A 15,615-nucleotide genomic window follows, 5' to 3' on the forward strand; every position below is an offset into this window, starting at 1 on the left:
CGAAGTCAGACGTTTAACCGACTGAGCCACCCAGGCACCCCTGAAAGCCTAATTTCTAAGATAACCCCAGGTCTAGATTCTGTATAGAAGACTTAGCTTCATCCAGCAGTTTGTCGTCATTACCTTAATGCTGGACTCTCCCAGGGGGAAGTATCAGTGATGATTTCAACCGTTTCTTGTGAAATGTTTTGCTACATTGTCATACCATGAATTTCAAATGGCTCATCCCAGCGGCAACCAAGAGAGCAACACCCTGGAGCCAGCATTATGGAATCTGGTGGGATAGCTTGAATCTCTAGTAGAAATTGCAAATGCTCCAGCCTGAACTGACCATGATATATTTAAATTTTAAAGCTCACAAAAAGCTTAAGAAATAGAAAATTTACATGCATGTGCTCAAAGTAAATACTGTGATTTTTGAAAAGGTTTAATTTGTCAGACTTCTGGGAAAGGTGCTTCCAATTCTGGCTTTAAAATGTCACTTTCTGGGAGCCTGGGTGGCTCAGCCGGTTAAGTGGCTCACAGTTTCGTGGGTTCGAGCCCTGTGTCAGGCTCTAGGCTGGCAGAAGGGAGCCTGCTTAGGGTTTTCTCTCTCCCTCTCTCTCTGTCCCTCCCCCACTCATGCTATCTCTGTCTCTCTCAAAATAAATGAATAAACTGTAAAAAATAAATAAATAAAATGTCATCTTCTTTTAGAGAGAAAGAGTGCAAGTTGGGGAAGGTCAGAGAGAGAGAAAGAGAGAGAATCTTAAGCAGGCTCCACACCAGCACAGAGCCTGAAGCAGGGCTCAGTCTCTTGACCGTGAGATCATGACCTGAGCTGAAATCAAGAGTCAGACATTTAACCAGCTGAGACACCAGGCACCCCAAAATGTCACTTGTTAAATGGCAGTCTTTCTGAGTGACCTCAGTCCGTATAACATCACCTTAGGAAACTTTGGCCTGTTGGGGCAACTGGGTGACTCAGTCAGTTAAACGTCTGACATCGGCTCAGGTCATGATCTCGCAGTTCATGGGTTCGAACCCCATATCGGGCTCTGTGCTGACAGCTCGGAGCCTGGAGCCTGCTTCGGATTCTGTCTCCCCCTCTGCCCCTCCCCTACTCCACTCTGCCTCTCTCTCTCTCTCAAAAATAAATAAACCTTAAAAAAAAAAAAAGGAAACAGCCTGTTGATTGAAGTAATAACTACTTGGAGAAATATGGGATAGATGGCACGAGGGAAGGAGCAGGACTAATAACTGATTAGGGCAGTTGTATATATTGGGTACTTTTGATAAAGCAAGACAGAAAATAAGAACAAGAAAATGTTTGTGTATTTATATACAAAACTATATAGGTTGTCATGTACTCTGCCAAAATCATATACAAATATTTAACTACACATAGATATATTAAGCTGTATGTATCTTTTTATACACAGCTATGTATGACTGAAAGCAGAGTATGGAGAATGTCTCATCTGGCCTCTTCCTTACCCTGCCCTCTACTGAAGTGATCCCAGACAAATGTCTAGGTTATTCCCGAAGATCTCTAGCAGATAGAAGCAGCCTTTTAGTATTTTTAAATGTTAGTCCTGTCATTAAAAGCTCCAGTGCTAAGGCATTGCCTCACTGCTTATCAACTACATGACCTTAGCAAGTCTCTTCGCCTTTCTAAGCCTCAGTGTCCTTATCTGTAAAATGGGATAAAAATAGCACTTACCTCATGGAGTTGGGAGAATTGCGTGGTGCATGTCAAGCTCTTAGCATTGGCACCCGACTAGTAATGTCCCACCTGTGGATTTTGACTCTTACTATGACCGTGGGCACCTGCATGAAATGTCTGGTCATTACCATACCCACCTAAATGTTTCCTTGCTCCATTAAGGTCTCCATAAGGGGTCCTGCATACCACCTCAGAAGACCTGCCAATAACTCTGCACCAGCCACTGCTCAAACTCGTGTCAGAGACACGCAAGTGTCTGTGGGAGCAGTATTTCCCATGCATGTAGAAAAGATTGTGTTTCATGGGTATAGTCATTGTGTACCTCGTTCGCTTGCTTTTGTTCCAACATCCAAAGCGGCCCAGGTCACTAAAGACATGAACTAGAATCAAAAGGAAACCAGCAAAGATTGGAGTCCTCAAGGCCAGGCCCCCGGAGAACAGCAGTCTGCAGAATATTGGCTATTAAAACGCAGCTCTTGGCCTCCCTTCCAAATACAACAGTCGCCTGTTGATTAAAATATAACGTGTGAAGGTCTTGGGGACATTTTTTTTTTTGTCACCCTGCCCTCCTTCTGCATTAAATTATCACACTCCCACTTTGGCAGCTCTATGGCTTTGGTGGCGTTGTTTTAAAGCATTTCATCAGGACTGGTGGCCAGCTCTCCCATGAGGGAAGTTGCCCTCCTCAAGGGTCACATTTACAGAGGTTCAAACTCAAGAGTACTTTCTCCCCGATCGAGCGATGCCTGACAAGATGGGCAGTCCTGGGCTGTAAGCTGCGTTCTCCGACACGCAGCCAGAGTCCTACCAATCACAGAGGCCTCCCACCAGCTGCCTTGTCTACACTTCATCACCCCACACACGCCCACTCTGGCCTGACAGTGTGATTTGTACGCAGGTGTCCAGGAGGCTGTGGTGAGCTGCCTGAACAAACAGACGCGGGAGCCTGCTGATGAGAACCTGTGCGTGACCAGCCGCCGACCCCCCCGGCTCCTCAAATCTTGCAGTTTGGATCCCTGCCCGGCCAGGTAAGGGGCGAGGGGCGCGGGGCCTGCCCTTGCTTCCCAGGAGCGTGTTCAGGGTAGGGTGCATCTGTCCACAGCGCAAGACCAGAACGCTTCTTGTTCAAAACCCAGTGTTTTGAAAACCAATTAGCATCAGTTCAAACTTTTAGTCAAATCCACTTAAGTTTAATTGAAACCAGGGCTTTGGAATTCCAGCCCAATGGTCATGCTCAGGGTCCAGAAAGCTCCGTACGCTGAAATGAGCCCCGTGGCGTGCGTGGCTGTGCACGTGCTGTCGTGCTATCTCCTAAAGGAACTTGAAGGACCGCAGTCTTCAGGGTCTCGGCCACTTTTAGCTGGTATCCCAAGCCTTCACGGCATAGTAACAGATTGGCTTGTGGACTGCAGGGTGGCTGGGTGGTATAATTGATCCGCTGTGAAATCCGCATGCACACAGCATGCAGATTCATTATAGCGTGCTCTGGAGTGTATGTGTGTCATTCCACATGCATAAAATCAATTAGAGCATTTCATTTTTTGGTCCTGCCTGGGTCTCGTTTTTACCCGACCTTGAGCCTTAGTTAATCAATCCAATCACTGCTCCAGTCCACACAATTTTATGGTGTCTTGAAAGACTTGCCTGCAGATACTTCTCTGGAACAAATCTCTGTAGAAGCTAAGCCATCTCATCGGTGATTCTGGTTTCAAAGGGAGATGGTTAAAGAACCAAAGCCAGACTTTCAAGTGTACTGATGGGATGAAGAATGTTATGAGATAAGGTCATATCCTACATAGGAAGGGGAATGCCGTTTCTGAACGGTATCTCTTCTGTTTCTGCAAAGTAACATGGAAGAAGCAGGGCGTTGCCTTTAGGCATGGACGATAATTTGCTGAGGCAGCTTGTCTTATTTCTCAGTCAACAAAATGCCTTTCTTAGGAACTTAAAGGGTACAAATTACAGGCCAAATCAGGACACAAGCTGATAGTGACACTTCTGCTGGTCACCAGAAGTGTTCCATGTATATTTTTTTCAGGTTACCTTTTTTAAATTTTTTTTAAAAAAATTAATGTTTATTCTTGAGAGACAAAGAGACACAGTGTGAGCAGGGGAGGGACAGAGAGAGAGGGAGACACAGAATCCGAAGCAGGCTCCAGGCTCCGAGCTGTCAGCACAGAGCCGGCCGCGGGGCTCGAACCCATGAACCGCGAGATTGAGACCTGAGCTGAAGTCGGACACTTAACGGACTGAGCCACCCAGGCGCCCCAAGGTGTTTCATATATCGATCTGGATGGTGGGCTCGCTTCCCCCTCCCGATGCAGAAATAAGGAGGGCCTATGGTACCACCATCTCCATGGCAACCGGCAAAGCAGTCAGCCACTACTTGGAGTAGCACTCCACCCAGGAGAACAGCAGCCAGAAAAATAGAATCGAGGGCCAGACCCAGAAAAGGCTAGATCTAGTGCGTAGAATCCCAAGAAACCTCTTTTCTGTCCCTGTTTGACCTGGTCCCTCATCTCCCACCTAACCTCGCAGTTTTCCAGTTGGGCAGACCTAAGTGCATGGGCAAGGGGGTACAAACCTCTTCCGTCTGACTGCGTTCTCCCAAGAACAAGCAGAGTGGGTTGGGCCTGGACGGCCTGTAAGGACCTTGGCTAGGAGGTCCAGAGGTTCTCACCCTAGCTTTGTCACCCACCAGCCATGTGACGTGGGGCAAGATGTCTGCCCTTTCTGTTTCTGTATATGCAAAATGAACAGGCGGTAGGAGATGATCTGAGGTGACCACATCCTTCTCAAATATCCCACGAGTCTTCGTTAGTCTATAGGCAGACACACTGGACCGCTACCGCTGTGTGCTGCTAATTGATGTCATTTCTGTTCCGCTTACTTACCATCACTTTAAAAACAAGCCTAAGTGTCTAACCACATTCCAGTGTGGTAATGACATCCAAATGCTGTGATGAGCTGAGGCAATGCTGAGAAGTCAGCACCCGGGACCAGCTAAAGATCTTGTGGGATTTGCAGCCACTAAATCCGACCCTTCCTGGGCAGCAGAAGGAAGAAGACACAAGGTGTTACTTCCCATCCTCAAAGTACTGAACATAGTTAAATTAGATAGGCTTAATTTACTCTACGACCTTTATATTGACTCCAAGACAAGGACCCTTGTTAGGCTTAACTTTATTGCATTTGCTCCAGATAAACTTGGTGCTTTAATCTCCCACCAGCCAATTATCAGACTGACAGGCAAGGCCTCTCTTACAGGGCACAGCCAGGGGTTCCTTGGGCCGACCGTCCAGAGCTGAGTATTTGTAGACTGATGCTAATTAAAACAACAAGAGAGGGCTGACATACAGTGGCCTGATACCACTCTTCATCTCGTGTTAAAGAGCCAAAGCAGATTTTCATCTTAAAAGTGAGTCATGTATGGAGGTGCATTTCCTGTGAGCTATTTCAGTGTGACATCAGAGGGGAAACAATCTCTCATTCGGAAACTAGGTGTAAGGTGTACATAGAAGAGAAATGGATTTGGTAGGGACATAATAGTACACTGTTTTCCCAATAACCTGTTCCGTCGAATAATTTAAATCTTTAATTCACAATTCTTTTCGTGTACAGATCAGTGTTCCCTGCACATTTTAGGGTGTCCTCTAATGGGCCCCAAGTTCCTATGCATTGTCTTTTGGGCTCTTGGTCTGTGCTGATGTCCGTGTGTTCAGAGCACCATAGCATTTTTTATGGGACATGCAGAAATGACGTTTCCAGTCTTGGTCACTGGGTTCACGTCTGAGAGGTGGCCACCAGTTAGGACAAGTGGCTTTCCCAGGCAGCTGTCAGTCCTAATACATAGATCAGAGAGCCACTTTTTCCTCTTATGTGTGGTCAGAGTTATCACACAGAAAATGCCAAAGGCCTAGAGGGTGCGTCCCCTCTGGGCATCTTTCTGAGATTAAATATACCTTCTCCTGACTTACTCTGTGTGGATGGCAGGGCTGGTATCAGAAGCGCATGTCTAACTTTCTCCAGGTTCCCTACATTCTCACATCCAGCTCTCCACAGCAAGGAGGAGACTCTCAAGCTGGTGGTGTCTGATTGTTCCAGTGTGTGTGTGTGTGTGTGTGTGTGTGTGTGTGTGTGTGTGTGTGAGAGAGAGAGAGAGAGAGAGAGAGAGAAAGAGAGAGAGAGAGAGAAAGCATGGACTGCCTGCATTTTTAAGGCGCTTTAAAAAATAGTAGGTACCTATTGAAGAGGACTGTATTTTAAAGAAGTCCACACTATCAGCTCTATGTCCAAACCCACCTCTCTCTGGAACTAGCAGCTGGCATACTGTTTGACACATAGCAGGTGCTTGTTAAGTGCTTATTGAATACATGGGCATAATGGACCAGGACCAAATGTATACAGAGTAATATTTTTTAAATTTTTTAATGTTTATTTAAACATTAGAGAGAGAGACAGAGAGGGAGACAGAGTGTGAGTGGGGAAGGGACACAGAGAGAGGGAGACACAGAATCCAAAGCAGGCTCCAGGCTCTGAGCTGTCAGCACAGAGCCCAACATGGGGCTCGAACCCACTAGCTGTGAGATCATGACCTGAGCCGAAGTCAGACATTTAACCAACTGAGCCAGCCAGGCACCCCTATACGGAGTAATATTTAGATCTGAGTATTAATGATAGCTGGGAAGACACCAATGCTATCTCTGCTCTCCATCCTCTATCCCCTCTCTTCCACCCACCAGATGATGCTAAAAATGCCATTATTAGAGTCCCTTCTATAACTTTAAGGTTTTAAATATCAACTCAAAGTATAAATAGACTTAGGATAAGTAACCCCTTATGTTAGCTAGCAGCCATGTATGGCAAAGTATCCCCCCAAATAATAGTGAGAGGGCAATCCTTAATAGAGGAGAGAGCAGACCCAATGGAGGTTGAGTGACTTGTTAGCACTACCCAGGGAGGAGTCTAATTGTCAGGAGAGATGGAAAGTAATACAGCCCTTAACAACCTTGCCTAAAATTGGCCAGAAGAAATTAGGACCGTTTTTACTTGTGAGCTGACAATGAGAATAGTGCATCAAAGTTGGTAGCAAAGATGTTTTAATTACAAGGAAGAAAAACTATTTGAGGTACTTTTAGCACCATCTCTGTCATTTGTGTCTAGAAACCCCTCCACTGCTCACCTTCACTGGTGGGCTAGACCAGCTTAAGGTAGAAATGTTCAAAAAGGAGCTAAAATCAGTTATTAGGAAAGAGCTTAGCCTCCTCTTCCAAGTAAGAAGGCTTCTGACTGTTATAGTTATGCAAGTAATATATGAATATTCTCACTCTTTAAAAGTCAAGCATAGCAGAAGTAATCAAGGAAGAAAGACATGTGTCCTCTTTTCACCACCATACTCTACAGCTCCAGAACCTTCTCCCTGGAGATAGCCACCGTTAATGGTTTGGGACTTAGCTTTCCAGACCTTTTTCTATGAATTTATATACATATATAAACATTTACACATACATAAGATTTTCCTCCCTTTGCAAATGGGATCATATTGTATATATTACTTGGCAACTTGATTTTTCACTTAATAATATGTACTAAAAATCTTTCCCATCCCTAAGACCACCAAAATAAAAACCAGCAGATAGCTTTAGACCTGTGTTCAGAGACTGCTGTGTCATGTTTAGCTACATGACCTTTTTGGTTCCCCAGATTCTTCATCTCTAAATAGGATTTTAGTGGGAACTCAGAAAAATTCTCTTCTTCTTCTCTTTCCTTTCTTGGTGAGAAATACTTTTAGTTTGAAATAAAACGTAATGTTTTGTATTCTGGACTCACATTTGATGAGATTTTCTCTCTTATTCAACTGAGTCTGAATAATTAAGTTTTACTGACCATCTCCCTGGTTTATACGAGCGGTGACATGAACAGCCCAAGGAAAGCCAGAAAGCACTACCTTAAAAAAAGAGAGAGAGAGAGAGAGAGAGAGAAAGAGAGAGTATGACTGTTATTAATTATAAGCATTTGATAGCTTGGCCAGCGTGTGTTGAAAAGATTTGGTAAACGTACGTGGAGGAGGGGAAAAAAGTAAGCAATGAAAGCCAGATGGCTGAAAATGAAGGAAATTCCAGGCAATTTCTGCAGCTTTGTTCTAACATACTTTTTAAACTAAACTTTTATTTCTGTGCAACAGAGAACAGCTGAGTGGTGCAGAATAGATAAACAGTGAAGGGGGGAAAAAGCCCATAATTCCAGGAACAGCACTTGGTTTCTGCCCCTCGCCCCAACCCCAGTCTCTTTTCTCAGACCTAGGGTGGTTCCTCAAACCAGCAAGAACTATAAAAGAAGTTTGAGAATCCCTATTTGAGACGAGAGAGTTAAGAAAAACGTCTTAAAGGTCACAGAGTCTCCTCTTTAAAAGCAGACTTCACAATGCCTATTTTATTATTCACTAACAAAATCCATGCGTACTAGCAGCAAATGATTTCCAATTTCTAATTTTCTTTTATACTGGCTGAAAATGGCTAGAGCAGAAGGTGTTGCCTTTTTACACAACCACGTTTTAATTTATTTGATGGAGCTTTCAAAGCTTTGCAGGCACCTTCCCCTTTGACAACTTGTTTTAAGGGTTACTGTTTCAACATGCTCTCCAAATATTGGTTTATCTTCTGCTGTGTTCCCAGAGTTTCCATATGCTGCCTTTTGGCTCTGTCCGTACTAACTTTTAAGCACTTAAAGCAAAAGCACACCAAAGCTCACTGGCGTCCACAGAAATTGAGTCCAGATTTGGAGGCCATATTCAGGCGCCTTTGGAGAGTTAATGCTATTACTAGCGTCATCCTCCTTGGTAAATCCAGATGCATAATTACACCGTCTCCCTCTTTTCTTCCACTGATGGACAAGTTACAACAGAGGAACCTGCCAAGACCTGTTTCTTAACTATTGGCCCTGATTGGCCCAATGGCAGCCTCTGTTATTTCTCTCCCCAGGAATGTGTTGGCCCAGTGATCAGAATCATTGCCAGCAGCGTTTTGACATCAACAAGGATAAACGTCACGTATATGCTTGCCTCGGGGCTTAAATCTCCATTTCTCATAAAGAGAGCCCTTTCCATGGTTACACATCACCTATGATATCAACCTCCAACCTCTGTGAAATGAGCTTTGATGGTATTGGAAATTGTTTTGCATGCATAGAGTTAGTCGTTGCATGAGTCTGGGGTAAGAATCAAGGGACCGATTCTACCTTCCCATCATGGCACCTGAAAGCACAAACGACTCATTCTAAAAACATAGAAACATTAGCTTTAGGAAAACCTGCTCAATTAAGTCCCGGAAGACAAGCATTCCTTGTTTCTTAACATCTCTGTAATTGGACAGCCCCTTAGACCACATAGCTCTGCCTGGACTCTGAGAAAGTCCTTATATAGATCATCGATTGAAGTTAAACTTCTGCACCAAAAATATGGCAGAAAGTGTTTTATTTCTCAATTCATTAAAAAATAAAAGTTTTCTAAGCATCTTCAGGTACAGCAGTCTGATCGTATTTGGCCCTAAGAGATGACTAGAGGACAGAATCCTGTTCTAAAGGAGTGACTAGTTAGCAGAGGAGGAAGATTTCAAAACAGAAACTGCTGTGAACGAGATAAGCATGGGGTTCTGTGGCAGCATGAGGCTGAGGAAATTCTTCCTGGAGGAGGTGATGCCTGTGCTGCGTCCTAAGGCATAATCAGGAGCTGCCTAAGGCAAAGAAGAAAGCAAGAGATGTTGCAGGCAAAAGGAAGGCATGAGCACAGAGGGAAGACAAGAGTGGAAGCTGGTGTTAGAGGGTAAGCCGGGCCAGATCCAGGATGCTCAATGGGCTAGGTTAAGTTGTTTGAACTTTGTGTCCTAGAGGCAGTGGAGAGCCATTGAACGACTTAAACAGGGAGAGCAGAATAGGTATATGTGCTTGGAGAAAAGTGACTCTAGCTGTTCACTCAACAGAACAGAAGTGTTAACGGTGGCTAGCTTGTATTGTCTTATAGGCATCTGTACTTTTTCTCCTGTAGAGTCACAAATAGTGTGCTCTGCGTGATCTACACCATTATGTTTTCACTGAGAGTGATAATGACCTCTTTCCTGGGGTATGTTAGCATTTCCTGTGCTCCCACAGTCAAGCCAGGGTGGTGTGGACTCAGCTTGTGCACCTGCCAGGAGGACAGAGCCCAAAGCAAGAGAGTCATAAAGGAAGCAATGAGAGGTGCAGTTTGATAATTCCTGGGCCCTTCCAGCTCTAACACGGTTTGATCCTTCGGAGGTAATGATAATTAGTCACAGAACTGAAGCTTTTCAAGAACAAAAAAGTGAATTCTATTAGGAATATGCCTTGAGTCAAATTTAAGTCCTGAAGATATAGCATTTTGGTTAGTCAAAAAAAGGAACTGAGCTTTAACTGTAACTTAAAGAGCGCCGAGAAGTCTATAGGGAACAAGATTTGGATTTCCATAAGATAAATTTAGGCAAGAGCACCCAGGATGGTGGAACACTGTAAGGATGAACACTAAAAATATTTCAGTGGTGTTTGTCCATGTGTAAAAGAATAGAAAATATTCTGCATCCCCTGGCTTTGAATGTTCTGGTGTCCTTTAAGATAACAAGGATTTCTCTTCACTCAACCCCCATTGAACAATTTTGTTGAATGCCTATTTTGTGCCAGGCATTGGGCTGGGAATACAGTGATGAAAAACCCACTTTGTTCCCTGAAGCAGAGTCTGGGGAATGGTCCTGAGGAAGCCATTGGATATTTCTTATCACAGCTACTTTTAAGTGCCGCCCTTCTAAAGATAGTTATTCAACTAAAAAACCTCCTGCATTCTTCACCGCTCCAAGAGCTGATGTATCTGAACCAGTCATCAATCCCGTTGCATGTAAGACCATGAGGATGGAACTATCACCACCTGATAGCTCCCTGTTGGAGATATGGTGATGAAACATTAGAGTTTTATAGTTCACAAACCTTCCAGCTTACAAATCCATCAACAGGGGTAGAGTGGAGACTCCCAAAATAAATCTTTTTCACTTTTTTTTTTTTTTTGCCTTTTCCTATAAACCAGTGTTTCCAAAGTCTGAAGTAATCATTTAAGGGCAAGCAATAATTTGGCCAACACTTTGAAAGGAGACTTGTCGCTCCCTCAGTGTACCCAATGACTTCTTTGGAGATTTTGAATGAAGACCTCATGTGCAATTTGAGATGAAGAGATTTCCTGTGACCATAGTGTTAGAAATCTATGTCACTATGTTCCTTAAGCTTGGAAAATAAAGACATAGGAAAAAGACTTAGAGAAAAAGAGATGTTTAAGCAACATAAAAATGAAGGACTGAAAAAGAGATTGCCCTGATTTGTGCCCAATAACCTGAGGGATACAGTTGAAAAACAGTTCATCCTTCTGAAGATATTATTCCTGTCATGGCGCCCGCCCAAAATGAGGCATTTCTCGGGTTATCTGCCACAGTTACAGAAAGGTCTGTCACAGAGCAGAGCCCAGCCAACTTTCTTTCCTGTGGTGAATCAGTGTTCTTCTTTCAAATTCGTCTTTACTGTTCTTTTTTTTTTTTTTTGTCATCATTTTGTCTAATTATCTTTACCAGGGCTTCAGGAAATTTCTGTGTTTGTGTTAGTGACACACTGAAGCTTAGAGTGATTGTCATTGGATTAACACGGCTCCCAGACCCACCACTACTCACTACTTTCACTACTCACTACTTTCTCATGGAGCTTTTTATTTCACTTGTGGAGTGACTATCCTTGAGGCCTGGACTGACATGGACACAGGCTGCATGCTAGCACAGCTGAAGGGGGTGCCTTCTCTGTGACTCACTGATATTGACTCCAGGTCCTGAGTGAGTGGATATAACTGCCTTTCTGGCTGGCCAGAGGGAGCTCCTCAGGTGATTCAAAGAGCCAAAAAGGGCTTTCTACCCTGGTTGCATAGACCTTGACACTTACTCCAGCCGTGGTTTGCTTTGATGGTATACGTGCCTCTGGGAGAGGTAGCTCATGATCATCTGAGCATAATTTTTTAAATATTGCTCCTAATAGGAAATCTCAGTAACAAGGGAATGGGTGGCTTCAGGACAAGAACCAAAAGGAAACTTGGCGATGCCAAAGCTCAACATTCCCCAGCAGGAAGAGGAACACTGCCGGCCATAAGGCAGAAATCGTAGGTTTTTGAGATTAGATAGATGTTGGCCTCATTTTCTTCATGGCCTTAGGCCAACTACTTTATTTCTCTACGACTGGCTTGTCCTTAACTGTAAGATGGAGATAATTGCCCAAACCATAGAGGGGGGTTGTATAGATGATCATGTATGCAAAATACTCAGACAATTCCTACCTCATGTAATAGATGCTCAAAAAATAGCGCTCTTCCAGCCCTCTTAGTTCCCTCTGCAGGAAACCATACAATGTAAGAAAACCATCCTATTTATTTTATAGTCATTACAGTTTATTTTTAAATTTTCTAAACCAGCTAATGTAGGAACAAAGCAAAGGGGGGGCACAGGTAGAGCCTAGCTTCAAGCCAGCTTTCTGTACAGTTCTTGCCAGGTTCCTTAGGTGTCTCTGAACAGGAGGCAGGGGTGCTGGTTCTCATGGATTCCACCAAGCCTACAAAAGTAGCAGTTGTCGGGACATTGAATTTAACTTTAACACCTAATCCTATGAGGTGTGTTTTTTGTAAGAACGATAATGAGATGATGAAGTGGGAGCAGAGTCCAAATGTTGCTAAAAAGTTAATATCCTAGGAGATATGATTGAAAAAAGTAATGCTCATGGGCAAGGGAGGTGTGAGTCCTGGAAATGACCTGCTGTGTCCTAACAGTCAGAAAAGCCTGTGATAAATCAGGAAGAAATATAAGTATTTATGTAAATATTGTTATTTACATATAAATAATGTTATTCCTAGCCAGTTGTCTCCTCAAATATTTGTGGGAGAGAGGAGAAAAGGGAAGAAGGAAGGAAAGAAAAAGAAAAAAGTCAGGATGCCTGGGTTGCTCGTTTGGTTAAGCATCCAACTCTTGATTTCAGCTCAGGTCATGATCTCATGGTTCATGGGATGGAGCCCATGTAGGGCTCTGCACTGACAGAACCTGCTCAGAATTCTCTCTTTCCCTCTCTCTCTGTCCCTCCCCCTCTTGTGCATGCTCGTGTGCGCGCTCTCTCTCTCTCTCTCTCTCTCTCTCTCTCTCTCTCTCTCCCCCAAGATAAACAAATAAACTTGAAAAAAATAGAGTAAAGGAAAGAAGTAAAATCCAACCCAGAATACAGATAAGGTACAGGGCATCTTGTCTCCACATCCTCGCTAGCCTTCACAGGCCATCTTTGAGCAATGTAGGGTTTCCCTAAAAGCTTCCGTCTAGGAGAGCTCACAATATACCAGGCACTGTGTTCCTCACTTTACATACATTATTTTGTTTAATTCTCCCCATGATTTTATGAGGATTTACTGTTCCTAACTTAACTTTATACCTGAGGAAAATGGGTCTTTAGATGGATCACGTAACTAGCTGGCAGCAGGTGCAAATTTTGAACAAGATACGTTTAATTCCAAAGCCATTACTAGAGAGCTTGTGGTTCATCCCTTTAACCATTGCATCCTTTTAACCATGCCTCCCTCCATCCATTGATCTATCCCCTATCCTATTCTAGACATGGGAATTACCACAGTGAAAAGAACCAGCCCTCTAGTCCCATAGAAGTTTATAACCTAGCAAAGATCACAAACAAGTTAATAGGCTCTTCTTTCTTTATCTCCAGCAAATAACCTTCATCTCATACTTCAGTTGCCAAGGGTAAAATATAGTGCTTAAGGGACAGTGAAAAATTCATTTACAGCACACGCTTCTCAATACATATAGGAAATGAACCATGCTAAAAGAGAACCTTCTCATATAGGAAATGAACCATGCTAAAAGAGAAACTGAATAGACCTAAAGTGAATATCTTAAAATCCAGCACTTTCATTAGGTAAAGCACTCAGTTCCTTGAAAAAAAATTTTTTTTATAAAGAAATACTAAGTTCTCCAGAGAGACGCAGCCTGGGCTTATGAATCTGGAAGCCATTGGTGCAACTATCTTGGAACCTTGCATCTTTGCCACTATGAACAACCACTAGCTTAGTTTATGCCTAGTTGATGGCCTGTTCATGTTGTAAATTACCAACACCATTACTCTCTTACACACACACACACACACACACACACACACACACACACACACACTTCTCTTTCCCCAGTTTCCCCAGTGCAACCATGGGTCCCTGACTCTCTGACTCCTCTTCTATGCCACTGCCTTCTCTGACTCTCCTTGTACCTCTTTTCTCTCTCCCCCAGAAACTTAATTCTAATTACCTTGCCCTCTGACTACCCAAATTCCCAGATGACCCTTCTTTACCACTTGTGCAGGGCCCCAGTTCTTTCAGCCCTTTTTCTCCCACCACCCATCTACCATTTATTCAACTCAACTCAACTGAGAATTGGGAAAGCAAAATGACCTAAGCTAATTCTTACTGAAGTGTAAGTGACTGACCCCGTCCTTCATCCCAGCCTTAAAAACATGGGCTTGAGAGCATAAAATCTGGTATAACATCAGTTCATGTAACATACTTTTCACTGACCTTGGCAGATGGTTTCAGAACTTCAGTTTCTTCATCTTTAACTCTTAGGTAATTGTTGTGAAGATATGTATATTAAGTGCTTAGCATAGTAATCAGCACATATCAAGTATACTCAGTGAATAGTGACAGGTATTAGCTGTGGGTGTTTTGTGTTCTTTTTTTTAAATATCTCTAAAAAGTTGTGCCTGGCTTGGAGGATGCGGGTGATATGTGCTCACTTTAGGGAACTGGGGCTCTCACTTTTTTTTTCCTGAAGGAAAGAGAGACAAGCTCTGTTACAGAGGAAAGTGACTGCCTAGTGTAAGCTAAGAATACCTGATTATACCTCATTCTATGAGCTCTAACCCCTGGGAAGTGAGTACTTTCTGCTGGTTAAGGAAAAATTGAACTCAGTTTAGCAAACATTTATTAAATCTTTGCTGTGTTGTAGGGTCTGAAGAAACAAACACATCTAGGATGTGAACCCTGAGACCAGGCACTAACATTTATTGGAGGCCACTGCACAAACAGATCATTACAGTCCAGTCATAATGGCCATGGTAGAGATTAAATGGCTATTTTCTGGGAACAGTGATATGAGTTACATAATTCAGATCAGGGAAAGGGACCCAGAAAAGGTGGCCACTGAGCTGAGCCTCTTGTTCTTATAGATGTTGAAGTATTTTTTCCTGAAATTCTATTTAAACATGCAGTTGAGGGGTGCCTGGGTAGCTCAGTTGGTGAAGCATCTGACTCTCAATTTTAGCTCAGATCATGATCCCACCATTCGTGGGTTTGAGCCCCATGTGAAGAACCTGCTTGAGATTCTCTCTTTCTCTTTCTATCTCTCTCTCTCTCTCTCTGCCCCTCACCTGCTCACGCTCTCTAAATACATACATACATACATACATAATACACTTTTTAAAAAATTTAACATATAATTGATATACTACTTATATATTCCCTCTAAGGTCCTACTTCAGGTATTTCAAAGGCCCTCGGGACAGTTTTGTGTTCTGCCTTCTGTCCCCTTTTAGTCTTCCAGATCAGTCTAAAAATGCTTGATTCTTCTGTATTATAAGAGTATCTCTGGTTACCCCCCATTAATTACCAGGGAGGTGATAGATTTATGTCCTATAACCACATAATATAGTAGCAATGATGCCAACTGTTTAAAATAAGCCAGATTAATTTACTATCAGCTTTATTGAATCTCTGTCCCTATGGGTAATACTGGAACTTGAAACCTGATTATTTATCTATAAGTTCCATGTCTCTCCAAGGT

At 43.2% G+C, this 15,615-nt stretch overlaps 1 protein-coding gene across 1 annotated transcript in view; it reads left to right on the plus strand.

The window, feature by feature from the left end:
- ADAMTSL1 (ADAMTS like 1) overlaps positions 1 to 15,615 on the plus strand; it is an 878,428-nt gene that overhangs the window by 702,708 nt on the left and 160,105 nt on the right. Inside the window, exon 16 of the mRNA XM_047098171.1 lies at positions 2,604 to 2,733. Coding sequence (XP_046954127.1) covers positions 2,604 to 2,733 — 130 coding nt within the window. The remainder of the gene's footprint in view (positions 1 to 2,603; positions 2,734 to 15,615) is intronic.

The sequence above is a fragment of the Lynx rufus genome, unplaced genomic scaffold (genome assembly GCF_022079265.1).
Source record: "Lynx rufus isolate CCGP_SWC_20201006 ecotype Redwood Valley unplaced genomic scaffold, mLynRuf1.p SCAF_10, whole genome shotgun sequence".
Classification (NCBI taxonomy): domain Eukaryota; kingdom Metazoa; phylum Chordata; class Mammalia; order Carnivora; family Felidae; genus Lynx; species Lynx rufus.